At 35.9% G+C, this 18818-nt stretch overlaps 2 protein-coding genes and 1 pseudogene across 2 annotated transcripts; 1 reads left to right on the top strand and 2 right to left on the bottom strand.

The window, feature by feature from the left end:
- Positions 1–2111: 2111 nt before the first annotated feature.
- On the bottom strand, positions 2112–3068 carry LOC134496431 (olfactory receptor 5AP2-like). The gene has a single exon (XM_063302156.1). The coding sequence runs from the start codon at positions 3066–3068 to the stop codon at positions 2112–2114; it is 957 nt and encodes a 318-aa protein (XP_063158226.1).
- A 5993-nt stretch (positions 3069–9061) lies between these two features.
- Positions 9062–9984, bottom strand: LOC134496430 (olfactory receptor 10A7-like; annotated as a pseudogene).
- Positions 9985–17463: 7479 nt separating this feature from the next.
- Positions 17464–18417, top strand: LOC134496428 (olfactory receptor 10A7-like). The gene has a single exon (XM_063302155.1). The coding sequence runs from the start codon at positions 17464–17466 to the stop codon at positions 18415–18417; it is 954 nt and encodes a 317-aa protein (XP_063158225.1).
- Positions 18418–18818: the final 401 nt, after the last annotated feature.

Here is an 18818-nt window from a genome sequence, read left to right as displayed (position 1 = left end):
GCTTGAATACTTTCACAGCTATACTTTAAAAAAAAAAAAGTATTTCAGATCCCTTTAATGAAAGTTGACCACTAAGAGGATAGAAAGAATAGTTACTACTTAGATTGAAAACATAAATTGTTTTGGGGGAAAGATTAAGATGATAATTACTCAATAGAAAGAAGGGCAGAAGATACAATTGTATGTTTTCTTTCTTTTTTTTTCTTTACTTCCTTTTTTCTCTTTACCTCTCTTTATCTTACTTTCTACCTTTTTTGTTTCTTTTTGTATGCTTTTACTATGTTGAAAATACTAATATATATACACACACACACACACACACCTACATACACACACACACACATACATACCTACATACACACACACACACACACACACACACACTGCATATGTATATAAACATAAATTTTGTGCCAAGAATAAGCAATGAAAATACAGTAGCCATAATCATCCACAAAAAATGTTGTAAAAATTAGCTGTAATTATATGACATTAATGGGTAAGATATAAGGAATATAAAACATCTATACATCAAACAGCAAAATGTGCAACAAAGATATATTTGAGCAGTTTCCCCTGAGTCAAGAATGGATAAATCTGAATTATGTTTGGTGGTGAAATAAACTGTATTACTTTGAGTAATTAAAATTTATCTTGTGCTACATGCATGCCAATAAATATTTTAAGCAGTACAATAAATGATACATTTTTATTTTTACAATCATGAGTAATCTTTGTTTATGCTAGAGATGAAGTAAGCAGAATTAGCCTCAACAAGATCCCTGGGTCCTGACTACATTTCACTCCTTCATGAGGAACAAATCTAGGGACAAATCTAGAAATAAATAATAAATCTGACTAATTTACTTAGATGTATAAATCAAGTCAGAACAAACATTATGACATGGGCTGTAGCTTTCTGCTGTTTTACAGCTAAATCAAAACCATAATCATAACCAGCAAGCTTAATGAAAGGCTAGATTCACTTACTACAACTTATACACCCAACAGTAATTCAACTTCTGTTCTCCTTAGCTTGTATGAGATCAGAGGTTTTATTTAAAAAAAAAATCTCCCTTTGGATGTTATCAGAAAAAACAATGTCTCAGGAGATTTTGAGTGGTGACTGAAGTGGGAATATTCAGCTCTGTTGATAGTTGCAACAGCATCAAAATTACAACTGAAGTAATAGGAAATATTGTGGTACTTGCAGAAATCCTTGGTCAAGATATTTTGTTACTAGCCTATTCTATTTTTAGATTATTGAAAACAACTGGGGAGAAATTGCCTTCCTACTCTTCATATGGGGGTTCTGGAGAGTTCTCATTACAAAAATAGATGCAGAGTAGATGCATAACTTTGATTTATGCAGTCTTTTCTCATGTTCATGTTACTAAGATAGATCTAATACCACTGTTTAGAAAGGCAAAAATATAAATGGAGTTCATAATGGTCTGCTTCAAATGAAATTGCCACTGCTAGGTGTATGGAACAATCCAGATGGTCTCTTTATACCAGAGCCTCCTCTGGACAGACAACTGGAGAACTGACTAGCAAATAATGGAAAGTAACCCTGAACTCTCCAAAGGCATATAGAACCTGCTAAAGAGTATTCTCCCCAGTCCCTTGAGCTTTCAAGGACAGGGTTTGAAAATAATAAAAAAGTAATATTCAGAATATCTATCTATCTATCTATCTATCTATCTATCTATCTATCTATCTATCTATCTATCTATCTATCTAATAAATTTCCATACTGCCAATTTAATTTGACTCATAGATGCTTAGATCTGTTAAATCATTCATAGTACATATAGCAGGGTAAAACAATAAAGTTTCCACAGTATGAATTATATATATTTAAATACATGGCAAACAAACATTAAAATGTTCATGGTAAATGTCAAACATTAAAAATCCATACTACAAAATAACAACCATAATAATATCCAGTGAATAAGCCCACATGCAGCTCTCAGCTGAGAAAGGTTGTACATTTTTTTTTCCTTCCTACCAAGAAAAATAATGTTGAGAGGGGAATTATTTTGTGTAGTTTCATTTCCATAATCATTCATTTATTTTTTGTTCATGTATCTATAAAATGAAAGAAACTACCAAGACTTCAATCTCCAATTCACAAATTGATTTTGCATATTTGCCATCACCTTTTTTATGGCTTCTTTGACATCTTTGTTTCTCAGGCTGTATATGAGGGGGTTAGCTATAGGTGGAAGAACTGTGTAAAGGACAGAAACTAGTTTATTGAGGTTTATGGTTTCAGTTTTGGGTATCAGATATACAATTATTAATGCCCCATAGAAAATAGAGACAACAATCAGATGAGAAGAACATGTAGCAAAAGTCCTTTGTCTCCCAGTAGTGGTTGGAATTTTCAGGATAGTAATAATAATATATGCATAAGATGTCAGTGTCAAAAGAAAAGGGGGGAAAGTAAAGATAAATGAAACTATTATTGTGACATTTTTCACAAGGCTGATCTGATTGCAGGAAAGTTTTACAAGTGGGAGAGAATCACAATAGAAATGATCAATTTCATGTGGACCACAGAATTGTATTTTTAAGACCATACCTAGAAATATAGATGTAAACACCATGCTATTCAACCAAGAGGCAAGAACTAATTGAATACAAAGTCTCATATTCATAAACATTGTATAATGGAGAGGTTTGCAGACAGCTACATATCTATCATATGACATCACAGAGAGGAGATAGCATTCTGTACTAATCAGGAATGCAAAGAAATATAGCTGTGTAATGCATCCTGAAACAGAGATGGTCTTGTCTCCTGTCAGAAGGCTAACTAGAATCCTGGGCAAGATGGTCGAGCTGTAGAAAGTCTCCAAGCAGGACAGATTTCCCAAGAAGAAGTACATTGGGGTATGCAGACTTTGATCATTCACTATCAGAAGAATAGTGATAATGTTGGCAGCCATGGTCATAATATATATTACCAGAAAAATTAGAAACAGAAAGATCTGCAGATGATGGAGTTCTCCAAATCCAAGAAGAATAAATTCTGTGATTTCAGTCTGATTTTTCCACATTATATTCCTTATAAGTCAATGCTGGCTCCTGAAATAATTTTGAAACATGAAATTCCTAAGTGATTTTATATAGTGCTTATATTTCTAGAAGTATCTGTCAAAGTTTTGTTCTAATTTAAAAAAAAAGAACTGGTGCATAAAACTTTATTTGCGACTTTCCTTTCAGAATGGGACATGAGACACTTAGCTGACAATTTCCTACTGTTTCCCAGATAACACATGAGAGATGAAACTTTGGAAACAGCCTGGAAAAAGCATGCTATCAATAAGCATAAATCTATTTCAGAGAAAAGAAATTGAGTTAGAAATTAAAATATATTTTAAATGATTTCAAAGACAGAATCCAATTATTTTTATGCTGCTTTGAAATAATTTCAAATAAATATATAAATAATTTTCATAAGAACTGATAGGAACACATGATATAAATAAAATAAATACAATTCAGGATATAGGATACAAACAGAACAAAAGAAGACTGTTTTTTCTCATAGTGTAGCTTCTTTCTCAAAATGCAATTAGCAGACTCATTAAATTATGAACATACTTAATTTTGGCATAGGATGATCATACAATGATACAGTGCTGCTGGTTTTTTTCCCTTCCTCTTCACAATCTTCACTATTTTTCACACCTGAACATTATTACATTGATTTATATTCAGTTCATCTGAGCATAACCACTTTAAATCTTCACTCACATGAAAGATTTTAAAATACTTTTCAATAATTAAACATTCTTGGTAAATCATTTTTTAAAAAATAGATGTATAGCTGATAATAAAAACATTTTATTTGTGAAGAATATGAGCAAAACAATATGGTACATACCTTTATCATGGCAAAATTATTCGCTGAAATAATGTCAGGAAACAAATTGTCCCAGGAAACAAATTGTGCAGTGTTTTCCTTTTATCCATTTTTCATGAATGTAAAATTACTTGATATGAATCTATCCCTGATTCTTTTGTTTATATCTCATACCATATCAAACAAAAGTTCCCCTTTGGGAAACATTTAACTTCAGTAAAAATAATTGGCATCACAAGAGTCTATTTGTCAAAGAAGTCTATACAATTAGCTGTAGTCAGTGAAAAAAATTGGTAGATGTGGAACTGAATGTTGACATTCCAGAAAATGTCTGAATACAACAGCACCAACTTTCTTTTCCCTCAAAACAGTAATATCAAATACATCATCTCTATTTTTGAATACATAAATCAGTTTCTAAATAATGATCGAAGGGTACTGTCTTCTCACTATTCAATAAAATGGATTGATATTTAATTATACTTAGAATATTATGGGATTCATAATAACCTATGTCTAACAAAAGCTAAGCTGAGTCTGTTGGCCTGGATCCAAAGTTTTCCCTCCACTGTCAGAAGACACTTGTTTGTTTGTTTGTCTGTTTGTTTGTTAAAATAGTATTTCCATTCACTGTAGGAGGAGCAGAATTTAATCCTTTGAAGAGTGGAAGCCCTTTATATTCAGGATTAAAAACTTTGGATCGAGCTGGTACCAAATCTATTAATTGAACTGGATTGTGGACTGGCATTTGCAGTTGCATTTTGAGCATGATTTATCCTCCTTATTTCTTTGGAGCGGTCATTTACAGAAGCTCAGCTGCATCAAAGAAGAGAGAGAGAGAGAGCCTAACAAGATAGACCAGATTAAGAAACCAATGCCATACCCAGTAGACCAGGCCAGGACTACTTTTATTGTAACTGAATTTTGCAATTCTGAATGTGCTTCCCCTTCCCTCACTTTATCTTCATGCAAACTAGGGAGAGGCTTGTCTGAGAAGTTTTAACACATTATTTTCTTGATCCAGGCTCAAGCCCCTTTTCTCTGGCCATTGCCTTGGTAGAGGCTCTTTCTCCTGTCCTTCATGGCCATTCCCTCCGCCTTCTACAGACAAACTTCTACAATTATCCATATATGCAGGCATGCATGTTTGGGTTCTTTTGAAAGGCAGTTACACAGCCTTCAGACAACCAGAAAGAAGTCTTTATCTGTGGTTTCTCTTAAATCTGCCTCTGCTAACGTAGGGAAAAGAGAGGGACTTCTCCTGCAGATCTTAAAAACCATGCAGTGTCATACTGAAGAAAGTGGCCTTTCAAATAAGCTGTTGTCTCAAGTTGTTTACAGTTTTATAGTTCATAACTGGCATTTTAAATTATATTAAAAATGGATCATTAGTCAGTGAAACTTATAACAAGACACGTCATGTTCTTTATGACGATGCCAATTACTAGAATTATTATTATATGGGCCAGGTGAAAGCTCATAATTATTTATTTAACTAGCTAGCTAGCACACAAGAATGGCCATCAGATTGGAAAAAATCAACTTATATCCCCATACCAAAAAAGGGAAACACTAAAGACTGTTCAAACTATCGAACAGTGGCACTCATTTCACATGCCAGTAAGGTAATGCTCAAGATCCTTCAAGGTAGACTTCAGCAGTTCATGGAGTGAGAATTGCCAGATGTACAAGCTGGGTTTACAAAAGGCAGAAGAACTAGGGACCAAATTGCCAATATCCGCTGGGTAATGGAAAAAGCCAGGGAGTTTCAGAAAAACATCTATTTCTGTTTTATTGACTATTCTAAAGCCTTTGACTGTGTGGACCATAACAAATTGTGGCAAGTTCTTAGTGGTATGGGGATACCAAGTCATCTTGTCTGCCTCCTGAAGAATCTGTATAACGACCAAGTAGCAACAGTAAGAACAGACCACGGAACAACAGACTGGTTTAAGATTGGGAAAGGAGTACAGCAGGGCTGTATACTCTCACCCTACCTATTCAACTTGTATGCAGAACACATCATGCGACAAGCTGGCCTTGAGGAATCCAAGGCTGGAGTTAAAATTGCTGGAAGAAACATTAACAATCTCAGATATGCAGATGATACCACTTTGATGGCTGAAAGCAAAGAGGAACTGAGGAGCCTTATGATGAAGGTGAAAGAAGAAAGTGCAAAAGCTGGCTTACAGCTAAACCTAAAAAAAACCAAGATTATGGCAACCAGCTTGATTGATAACTGGCAAATAGAGGGAGAAAATGTAGAAGCAGTGAAAGACTTTGTATTCCTAGGTGCAAAGATTACTGCAGATGCTGACTGCAGTCAGGAAATCAGAAGACGCTTAATCCTTGGGAGAAGAGCAATGACAAATCTCAATAAAATAGTTAAGAGCAGAGACATCACACTGACAACAAAGGCCCACATAGTTAAAGCAATGGTGTTCCCTGTAGTAACATATGGCTGTGAGAGCTGGACCATAAGGAAGGCTGAGCGAAGGAAGATCGATGCTTTTGAACTGTGGTGTTGGAGGAAAATTCTGAGAGTGCCTTGGACTGCCAGAAGATCAAACCAGTCCATCCTCCAGGAAATAAAGCCAGACTGCTCACTTGAGGGAATGATATTCAAGGCAAAACTGAAATACTTTGGCCACATAATGAGAAGACAGGACACCCTGGAGAAGATGCTGATGCTAGGGAGAGTGGAAGGCAAAAGGAAGAGGGGCCGACCAAGGGCAAGATGGATGGATGATATTCTAGAGGTGATGGACTCGTCCCTGGGGGAGCTGGGGATGTTGACGACCAACAGGAAGCTCTGGCGTGGGCTGGTCCATGAAGTCACGAAGAGTCGGAAGCGACTAAACGAATAAACAACAACAACAAGCTAGCTAGCTATTGGGAAAATAAATTGTATAGAATTACTGTCATTATCCATACAGAATATACATAATCGGGCTGTATGTAACATTCAGGGGATCCTTGCAAAGGACCCCTGCATAAAAACATTGAGGCATCTGCATCATCTGAAGTCTTGCTATGCCTGTTTCAAGGGATTCAAGGATCTTCTCTGCCTATATTGTTCTGCTTCAGTATCAGGGCCCATGAAACTATTATCTGTTTATTCTTGTACAGACAATCTGGGAAGGCTCCAAGAGCAAACATACTGAGCCATCCTCAGTATGTGGCTACCTCATACTACCCAAACTGATTTTTTCCCCTTTTGCTATGGATGTTTTAATGCTGTTAGAATATTTGGGAAGATTTTAAGCATTGTTAAACATGATGATTATGGCTGTACACAGAGCAAAGAAATATTCTCTGCAGTGGCCCCTGCCCTTTGGAACATCTTGTCACTGGAGGTGAGGCAGGCCCCATCGCTCCTGACCTTTAGGAAGGCCCTGAAGACTTCGTTCTGCCGTCTCACTTGGGGCGGGAAGGTGGGTAGCGTGTTGCAATATTGCAATGCATTTTATTTGACATTGGAATGCAATTGAAAAGGCTCAGTTTTCACAGCGATGTCATGTCACCCATTTTGCCATGCTGACATCATCATTCTTTCTTTCAAATATAAATATACATACTGTCATGAGCACCGTTGAGCTGAATGCATCAGCACAATGGCACACATGACAATACCACGGAAACAAGAGCAAGGGATTAAAAGATAAGCAAAGCGACGCGCAACAACAGACACAGACCCCGAGGAGAAGGGAACGACCCCGGCCGGAAAATCCAGCCAAAAGAACGCAAAGGGGGAAGAAAGAGCGACAAAGACAGGGCGGATCACGAGGCACGCCTGGAACTGTCAGCAGGAACGCAACGGATATCGCCCAGCTGAAAGTAATCACTGGCCGGAGGAAGAAGACGATTACGAGAGAAGCCCAGGGCACCAGCAGGGCCCCGCGACCCCTCACCTACCGGCAACGAAGCATACAGGACTTGGGGGGATGACACAACCCAAGGTGGGGGGGGCGCTGACCGGCATGGGCTATTTAAACCCCGCACCGGCGTGCTCCCTTCACTCTCAGCTTTTTCCTGCTATGCACTATGCTGAAATAAACCAGAACCTGATCTTCCCTGAATTAGTGTCTGTGTTTTACTCAGTAGTAGGCAGCGCATGACAGCTACACTATGTATGCTAATGTGAGTGAAGCACCTTCAAATCTTTTGTGCAATCCTACAAAATACAGCCCATGTTATTACAACCAAATTTCAGCTAAGCAAACATATTCTTGGCCACCAGCAACCTTGGACATTCAAGTTTAAAAGAGACATAACATTGTGCATTGGAGGTTATGTCCTTAATGATTTATCCACTTTTCAGTTTATCAGAAGCATCTGTATACTTCATGGATTAAGCTTCAATTGAGTTTGTTTTACTCCAGCCCATTATTGATATCAGATACTGATTTTGAATTCTGACATGGTATCAGTATTTATTTATTTATTTGTCTATGGTCAGTGATAACAAAACAGGCACCACCCTGAAATCTACACCATAATATAATGGAATTAAAATTCTTACAATCATGTTTCCTACTGATGGCATCAAAGCTTAGAGTACAGAGTTATTTTTCTGGGGGATCCATGAATATTTTAATAAGCGAAGGACAATGGGAACATCAGAAGCAATTACCGCACAGGCCCATCACTGCTAGGTATTCAGAAGGACCCCATAGTTGATAGCATATTGACAGAATATTGACACATTGCTCCATATAATTCCTCCATCCAATTCCTCCATCTGTAATTGACAGAGATAGTAGGATCTCTGTCTTAGAACAAGCCCTGAATCTTAATGTAATTGGATCTAGATAATCTGCCTTAGGCAAATATTTCTAATTTCAGTGAATTAATGATAATTCCAGGGAACTCCTCCCCCACCCCAACTCTTTGTTATTGCCACAGTTTATCAACCTTTTCTGAATGAGTGGTGGGAAGAGTCAGAGAAAAGATATGTGACTTCCACTATTCCCTGAAGTGTGGAATCAGTTTGGTCTAGTGGGAAGTGTATGAAGTGACAATAGTTGACAGAGGTAGTGGGAATACACAGGTCAGTACTGACTGGGAATAATTGTTAAAAATTATTATATGGTTGAATTATCCACTTGTTTTAGTTTGTTTTCCCATGTATTTTTGCATGCTTAAAGAAGCTACAAGTTTTGAATGTCTAATTTAGAAAGTCTTCTAAAATCTTCCCAGTAATTTCCTCAAGGCTTTCTTGACATCCTTGTTTCTCAGACTATAAACAAAGGGGTTGATTATGGGTGACAAGACAATATACATCAGGGAAAAATATTTGTTAAGATCTGGGATTACTTTAGTCTTTGGCGTAAGGTATACAATGATTAATGACCCATAGAAAACAAAAACAACTATGACATGAGACGAACAGGTAGAAAACGCCTTTTGTCTGCCTATGGCTGATGGGATATTTAAAATAGCAACAGTAATGCACATGTAAGAGATCAGGATCAGAAGAAAAGGGGGAAAAGTGAATCCAAAACTCAGGACTATATTAGCATATTTTACAAAGCTGATATCACTGCATGAGGTTTTAAGCAATGAAACAGTCTCACAGAAGAAATGATCTATTTCATTGTCACCACAAAAACGCAGTTGTAATATCAAAGTCAAATATATAGAAGTAAATAATATGCCATTGATCCAAGAGCAACCAGCTAACTGGATACAGAATTTACATTCATAAGAGTGGCATAATGGAGAGGCTTGCAGATAGCTAAGAAACGATTGTAGGACATTACAGAGAGGAGATAACATTCTGTACTAATAAAAAAAGGTAAGAAGTAAACTTGGGTAAAACATCCTTGAACAGAGATAGTCTTGTTCCCTGTCAAGAGACAAGTCAGCATTTTGGGTACAGTAGTTGAGCTGCAGAATGTTTCTAAGCAGGACAAGTTGACCAGGAAAAAATACATTGGTGTATGAAGATGTTGATCAGACACTATCAGAAGGACAATGAGGACATTGGCAGCCATGGTCAATATGTAGATCACCAGAAATATCAGAAATAGGAAAATCTGCAAATGATGGAGATTTCCAAATCCCAGCAAGATGAACTCAGTGATTTCACTCTGATTCCACTCCATTGAGATGTACATGATATCTTGAAACACAGTTGAAAGAGAAGACTCATAAATACTCTTTGTAACCCATTTTACATTAATGCATTACCTTTGGGAGATAGAATGAAAGGAGGAACATAATGATTTGGATACTAAAAGGATGTTAAAATGCAATTAAATCTTGGCACTCTAAGCACCTTCTCTTGATTTCAAAAAGTTAAGCTAAATTTAAAGTGTGGGTGAGATCATTGGTAAGGTTAGGGTTAGTAGCCCTGTTCAGGAACTCTCCTTAATGTGGGAAGATTGATCATTCATGCTTATACTCATCCATCTTAATCTAAAATCTTCCTAAATTATGTAGGGAGATCTGAAGAAAAGTTATTTGAAGATTTATAGAAATGTACTATAAATAAAATTCTCTACAGGTCTGATTAATCAGCATAAGCAATGGAAATGTAGACAGAGCCTATTACTGCTGGCTGCTCTTAATTTAATATCAATAGCTAGAACTATCAGCAACATGAAGGGTCCAGATAATTTATCAGGAAGGTAAATTAGGTATGTGAGGAAAGTAATTTATACTTTTCAAAATAATGCAAGCAGCAGAACACAATTACCCTTCAGGTTTTTTGCTTCACTGAATGTGTATGAAACAAATTGCACATTGGAGAAGTCTAGGAACAAAAGGATACATAGTACAAGAAATAGATCCAAAAATCGCATATCTTAGAAACAAAAATCATAAAATATGTATGAAATTTTGTGCAAAAATATTTAAAAGGTTTCATAGAAAGTAAGCAAAAAGAAGATATATTTCAAGAAGTTAAAAAAAAATAAAAACTGGAGCAGACTGTCATGTTCCATTGATATCACTTTAATTTAATCTAAATGCAGCCTTAGCCTTCAATTCACTTCCAGTCAAAGGAAATGAAAACAGTCATATCATCAGAGATGTCTTTAGCATTCAGTCAGATGGGAAGTACTTAACTATATATGTCTCACATATATAGTTAAGTATATGTTAAGAAATTATACACATGTGTTCTTCTAACAGTGTTGGAAGTTTTCAAATAACAGTGTAATTGTAGCTTATAATAACCATGAATATTTATAGATTTTCTAAGCAACAGAATATACTGAAAGTCATATAATGAAAGAAAGAAATTCAAGTTCAGTAATCAGATAATACAATGAACAGAAGTTCATAAAAGTAAAAAGAGATACCACATGGCCAAATTCAAATCCCAGTGGCAGTGACTACTGAACATAATTTAGCAGTTTGTTCAATATCTGTATACCTATTGGCATTGGAAACAAGTTAAGAAACAGTCTTCTATGTCCTCCTGGAAGTAATCCATAACCATTCTTCCTCCTGCTTTCTCAATGGACTTCCTAATTTATTGCACATCTCATGTTTTATTTATACAAAGAAGAAGGTTCTCGTTGGTTATTTGTCACCAAGAACAGATGTGACATCTCCAGAAGAACTAATTGTTAGAAATGGAATGTTAAGTGGGACTGAATTCAGAAGAGAATCTGGGAATCATGCAGGTCTATGATAATGAAGCAGAGACACTGCAGGAACTAGCGTATTGGGAATAGTCCAGTCCCTGTCGTGAATCTTCAGGGTTTTTGTTTTGTTTTTTTAATATATTACTGGCTCTTTTATTTATAGACATCCATATATATCAGGTATTCTTCTGGCTATTCCCTTTTGAGGAAGGCAACATTATGGAAAGTGCAGAAAGCTAGTAGGAAGTGGTAAGCAGAGATTGAAGATAGAAGAAAGATAATACAGCTACACATACTTTACACTATCCACATTCTCTGTATCTTTCCATACTTGTCTATACTTGTAAACCATCCTTACCATGACTATACAGCAATTTGTATTAAAGAACTCATCACCTTTTTACCAGCATTTGCATGTCTTCAAAGTACTTGATCTATGTTTCCAATTTTATAAAAAATCTACTGAGGTACACAAACTCATCTCCTTTATTTGTTTTCTTTTTACATATGATTACGCTGTGTCTGAGGATAGAGAAGGGAATGCCAATGTCATGAGTACTGATGGTGAGCAGGACGGGGCCCCTATCCAGGGGGAAAAATGCATGCGTAGGTTAGAGATGTTGAACCTTCCTTCAAAGAAACACAGAGCAGACCTGCCTTGAAATTTGGGGGTTATCTTTGAGGGTTTCCCATGGTCTTTCAGTTTGGCAGGATTTTCTGTCTAGTATAGTAGAACAATAAACACTAGAGACTAAGCTTTAGTCTCAGCATGGTTCTTTGCTCTAAGATAGGACAGTCAAGCCCTTAAGCCTAATGGAAAAGCTTACTGAGTTCTGAGAAAAACACAAAAAACTCAGAATAACTCCACCTTAATTTTGGTAAGTATAACTTGAAGTAGAGAAGTGCTCTGACAGGCTTTTGAGTTTCTGTCATCATACCTTAACAGCAATACAAATCTTCCCTGAAATCCCAGTAGTTAACATTTCTTGACCTGCCTTACCTCAAAGGGCTGACAATAATTTCCAACTGTTCATTCCATTTTCCCTATCAAACACATAACGATTACATAACTTGATCTGCATTTCTTGTTGCATCATACAGTATATCTACCATTCATTACAAATCATTCAGACTCAACCAACAACATGGCATTATCTACATACAAAATTGAATATGCATTGATGTCCAACATCCCTCATACATAACCACAAGCATTCCTTATAACTTTAGCCATAAATAAATTTAAAAAGTAAAAGGACATCATGTTTCCTTGTCTTACTCCCTCTTCACTGTTCAGTGTTCTCTAAGCCTTCCATTCATTTTTGTGCAAGCTTTACTTTCATAATTTATTGTTCTTACCACTGACCAGAAACTGATCTTCAACAAAATATTTCAGAATTCAAATCTATTCACTTTAGCATACAATTTTCCTTCATCAACAAATGAATACTAAACTTTATGACATATGTAATTTTCTTAATAACTGCTCAAGAGCAAAAATGTAGTCTGCAGTTCCTCTGTCCTGCATAAAACCATACTCATTTTCACATTGCTATTGTCACTTCTATCCCTTTCATCCAGAATTCTGTGAAACCCCTTCCCTGGTTCACTTAATAAACTAATCCCCCAGTATTGATGAAATGACTTCCAGATAATATTATATAAAACAATGAATATATAATCCCCCTTTAATTATTGCATTCACTCTTGTCACTTTTCTTTTTATATTAACAGCATCCTTTCAATTGTCAGACACAAATGAAATTTTCACACAGATGTTACATCAGCTCCACAGCCATGAAAAACACACAATAAATATTCTAAATATTTATTTACTAAATGAAATACTATTCAACAATGGACTATCATGGTTTATATTCTCACTCTTCTGCAATGTCTTTCTGCCTTGTAAGTCCCCTCACCACATATTTTTGGGGCAAGATTGAATTTCAGGCCCATTCTTACATGTTTCTACACTTCTTAATTTCTCAACATTTAATTATTCAGCATCATGTATGCAACTGAATTTTTCTGTTGACTCATCCAGCAAATGTGGAGTTAAGTGAGAACCAGGATGTCCAAACCTGGAGTTAAGTGAGAACGTTTATGCATTTTACAGTAAGGAATTTCATGCATCCATACAGCAACAGCCTTTGTCTCTTGTACCCTTTCTCTCCCTCTCTCTCTTGCCCACACACACAGACACACACACACACAGACACACACACACACAGACATAAACACAAAAACCTACTCAAAGTTATGTATGAAAAAGCAGTGATATACACTAGATGCTTTTTAATATTATTATAACAATATTACTTAATGCGTATAATTCAGGTAGCAGCACAAATCTGTCCTTAAATACATACATACATACATACATACATACATACATACATACATACATACATACTGGATCTGATTAGTATTTGAATGGAAGACTAACAAGAACCCACAAGGCTACATACTAGATTGGGAAACAACAACAGCAAAATAATAATTAAATAACTTGGAACAATGCAATGGCAAACCGGTTCCATATTGTTGCCAAGTAAACTGCATATTTGTGCTTAAGCAGTCATCAGGAGTTGAGCTTGACATGAGTGAGTCTTAGCTTTTATACTTCATGAAATACTTCCCCAGTGTTTGCTCATTCTGGGCTTAGAAATCTTGTGTCTTCAGGAAATCATATACCTGTACATTCCAAAAGGCTTTTTTAGCTGTTTCTTTTATGATAATTCAAGAATGCCCTTTAATGGCAGGGCAAACTTGTATCTTCTATTTTTTAACAGTACGTCCCCTAAATATATCGTCATTCCTATAGACAGCTCATCTTCTCCCAGGACTGAGGAATGGGGTGAACATTGTCAGTGTCTTTTACCAGTGACTGCTGATTACTATTAAGTTTTTTTTTTTTGGGGGGGGTATATTTCCCTCCTCCCATATGCTCAATCCTAACACTTCAATCGGGTCATAAAATCTTCTTCACAAGGAGAGACAGAGAGAAAGAGAGAGAGAGAGAGAGAGAGAGGAGAGAGAAATGGATTATGTCTGCATGACCCTAACCCCTCAGTAAATGTAAAATAGTAAATTTCTTGGTAGCCATTCTTTGAGCTGGGACTGAATAAACACTTCAGATTTATCAGTTAAGAGTGAAAGCTAAGGCAAAAAAGGTTGAAATCATTTAAATGTTGCCTGACTCACCTCAGACTCAGAAACAGAAAGGGAAGCAGGAAACCATGTAAAATGCATGTTTCTCCTGAGAAGGTGGGTATCAGAAACATGCATGAAAATGAACACAGGTTTTTGTTCATTTTTAACAACCACATATACAGAGATTTGACTTTTGTCCTATGAATCCTTGGCAGTGTCTTCTATATTAAATGGCTGTATCTTCAGCTGTTTATCTAGGATGCTAAGGACTAGGAAAGATTACAGTATTTCAAAGATTTTGTGGTGTTATTCAAAAAAGCTGCCAGAAGATGAAACATAAAAAGTCCCAATATAGGACAGGGATCAACACCTGAGGTTTAATGTTATCTAACTTAGCTTTTGGTTACTATTAATTCTACAGACTCATCTGGGATAATTCAAAACTAATTTAAATGAATTTATTTTTATTCCACAATTAGTCAGGGTCTCCTGTGATATAAACTGTAGAGATTAGATATTCACCAAAGGCAATCTTTAATAAGGGCATAAAATGAGAGTCAAATCAAGTATGACAGGTATTTTTTCCTCCTAAATAAACCCAAAGATCAATAAAAGATGGATATAGTAAATTATATAGCAAATATATATTGTTTTTTTTAGATTTACAAAGATGCAGCAATTGAATCTCTAGAAAGCTTCTCTTCCTCAATCACCTGCAATGGAGGTATTTCTTTTAATTATCAGTCATACATATCTTACATATACAGTAGATAACCTTAGAACTGTTTACAAATATTGTGGTGGGAATGGAAAGAAAAGAGTCCTAATTCTTCATTTAATCTGCTTTTGCATTCTGCTCAATGATTAAATTTAACCTTGTTATAATTATAATATATAACGACATGTCATTCGTTTTTTCCCCAGTAGTAGATCAGTTCTTCCCAAATACATGGATTAATGAATGATACTGAATGATACTGTTAGTACAATTATGAAATATTATGAATACTTACTCTTACATAACCCAGGATCTCATTAAAATTGACAGCCATTTTAAGCATCACTGATGACTCATCCAATATCTATCTATCTATCTATCTATCTATCTATCTATCTATCTATCTACCTACCTACCTACCTACCTACCTAATATCCCACCCCTAGGTAAAGGTAAAGGTTTCCCTTGACGTAAAGTCCAGTCGAATCCGACTCTAGGGGGCGGTGCTCATCTCCGTTTCTAAGCCTTGGAGCCGGCGTTGTCATAGACACTTCCGGGTCATGTGGCCAGCATGATGACTTTGTATGCTTTGGTGGGATGAAATGCCAGGATAGAAATTGAGGGAGATGAGTTGATTCAAGTGATATGTCTTCTTTGAAACAGAGGAAACATTCACCCAGCTGCATAATGAAGATGATGGCAGCCTGTGTAGAGATCCATCAGTGACATCATTATACTGTACATCTCATGGTGCATAATCTCCATTTTGCTGCATCACTTGGGTAAATTCCCATCTTCTCTTCCAATCCCTGCTATCCATCCAACCTTACACTGTTTTCTTTATGTAATGAAATAGAGTGTACTTCAAAGAATTATTTTCATATTTCTAATGATAAAGTTATGTGGGCTACATGAAGGGGAATATATATGTATGTATGTATGTATGTATGTATGTAAATATATAAAGCTATTTTTTTGAAGTCAACTAAAATTTTTAGATAACTTCAGACTTTCAAGATTCCATTTGTCTAGCTGAAATATCGTAGGACTTACCTCCTTTGTAAAACATTGCAAATTTCATCATTTCCCCCCAACTTAAATGAATTTATCTAAAACCAGAACAGAATTTAAAGGAGCTTAACTCCTATTTCTCTAAAACTGGGCCACCTGCATTCCTTCATGTTTAATTTTCCTGAAAAAATATCCTACAGGTTGTGTATTTTTCTGAAACAAAACAAACAAACAAACAAAAAGAACAACCCCATCCCAACACCCAAAATACCTACCCATAGCTAATCACATATGTCCCATGCTATTCAGAGCACTGAATTGAAGCAGACAAATTCTCATTTAGCCCAAGCTGGAATACAGAATTTGCTAAATTGATAAAATTGGATTCAACCCAAAATTTGTGAATATTTCACTCCCCTGCAATAAAAAAGTAATCTTAGACACTCACTTTTATTGTATGTACATATATATATATATATATATATATATATACACACACAATACACACATACATACATACATACATACATGCATACCCCAAGAAGAAAACAAGGAGAGATTGAGGGAGGATAGAACTGGCGTTGTTTTCCTGGGATGTTTTAAATGAGTATGCATGTATGATTGTTCCATTCTCTTTATATTTATATACTATGTTCCTTAAGCTATGCATAACTCTATGAATTAAGAGCAAACCTTGAATTTCACAGTATCAAATTCCTTAATAAAATAAACATATTTTTTTATAAAAAAAAACATTAGGTCCTAAATATATGGCACCAAACCTAGTTAGCTTGTAATCAGCAGATCATATAACAAAAGCTAATAAGAAATGCAGTTGAATACAAGCTGGCACAAAGATAGGAGTTCCAAGATTCTTCCAAGTATTGGCCACAGTAATGCAAAATCATTCTATAAAACTATCTTAGATATATATCATAAAGGAAAAAAAAAAGACTTATTTTTAAATGTAATACTAACAGATCTTTGGTTGTCAGTACAATGAACCAGTGGTAGCCTTTTATGTTATAATGTCTTTTGATTATAAATATGTGTCTTATGTTTAATCTGTTTTTCAGGACTAGTGATCCCATCGCTATTGATGTATTATGAGAAAGGCAGTACAGGGAAACAGGACTGTCACCATCAGTTATTTCCTCCTCCTGGGATTTGGGGAATTACACGGACTTCAGATCATCGTATTCCTTGTACTCTTAGCTGTCTATATTTTGACTATGATGGCAAATTTTCTCACTGTTCTTCTGATATTGACTGATCTGCATCTCCACACAGCCATGTATTTCTTCCTCGGTAATTTGTCCTGTTTGGAAATGATATACAGTTCTGCTATCCTGCCCAAAATGTTGGCCAGTCTCTTAACAGGGGACAAATCCATCTCTCTCAAAGGATGCATGACACAACTATACTTCTTTGGCTTCTTAGCTAGTACAGAATGTTATCTCCTCTCTGTGATGTCTTATGATCGCTTCCTAGCCATATGCAGGCCCTTGCATTATACAGCTTCAATGAATAGCAGGCTTTGCATCCAGTTAGCAGCTGGCTCTTGGATCAGTAGCATGGCATTAACTTCTATATATTCAGTCTTGATGTTGAGACTTTCGTTTTGTGGTCCTAATGAAATTGATCATTTCTTTTGTGAGTCACTGCCATTAATAAGACTCTCATGCAGTGACACAACCCTTGTGAAGTATGTCAGTGTATTTATGGCTTTTATATTAACTTTCCCCCCTTTTATTTTGACCGTAATATCTTACATATATATCAGTAATACCGTTTTGAGAATTCCATCCAGTACTGGGAGGCAAAAGGCCTTTTCCACCTGCTCTTCTCACTTGATTGTCGTCTCTCTTTTTTATGGGACACTAATCATCACATATTTGATGCCAGAAAGCAAAGGCAAGAAAAACCCCAGTAAAATATTTTCAGTTTTATATACTGTCCTTCCACCCTTTTTTAACCCTCTGATATATAGCCTAAGAAATACAGATGTCAAAAAAGCCCTGAAAAAGCTGTTACACAGACTTTGGAAAGATTTATTTTGAATTGAGGGCAAAAGACACTAAAGTTGCTATCTTCTACATAGTCAGGTATAAAAGCCCCATTCAGTTGAACAATTTATGCAATAATATAATATATACTTAATTGGTAGTAAATTCCAGTGAGTTCAGTGAGGCTTATTGTCATATAAGTAGTACAGAATTACAGAGTAAAAGATACTTCACAAAAATTAAAAGCAAAGAAAATAATTATTCATCTTCGTAAACCTTGAAATGCACATACAAAACAGTACAGTATATGATCAAACAGGAAACACTGATCTTTCCAATCTGGTTAGATGTGACGTACCTGACTCCATTACTGCACAGCTAGATTGCATGTCTCTCACGTAGCCTCAGGGCATGACTTGTATTTCCCTATTCTCTTTGTACTCACTCCCCCGCCC

This window comes from Candoia aspera, chromosome 4 (genome assembly GCF_035149785.1).
Source record: "Candoia aspera isolate rCanAsp1 chromosome 4, rCanAsp1.hap2, whole genome shotgun sequence".
Lineage (NCBI taxonomy): Eukaryota > Metazoa > Chordata > Lepidosauria > Squamata > Boidae > Candoia > Candoia aspera.
Note: the sequence above shows the minus strand (reverse complement) of the source record. Positions and strands in the feature narration are given on the sequence as shown.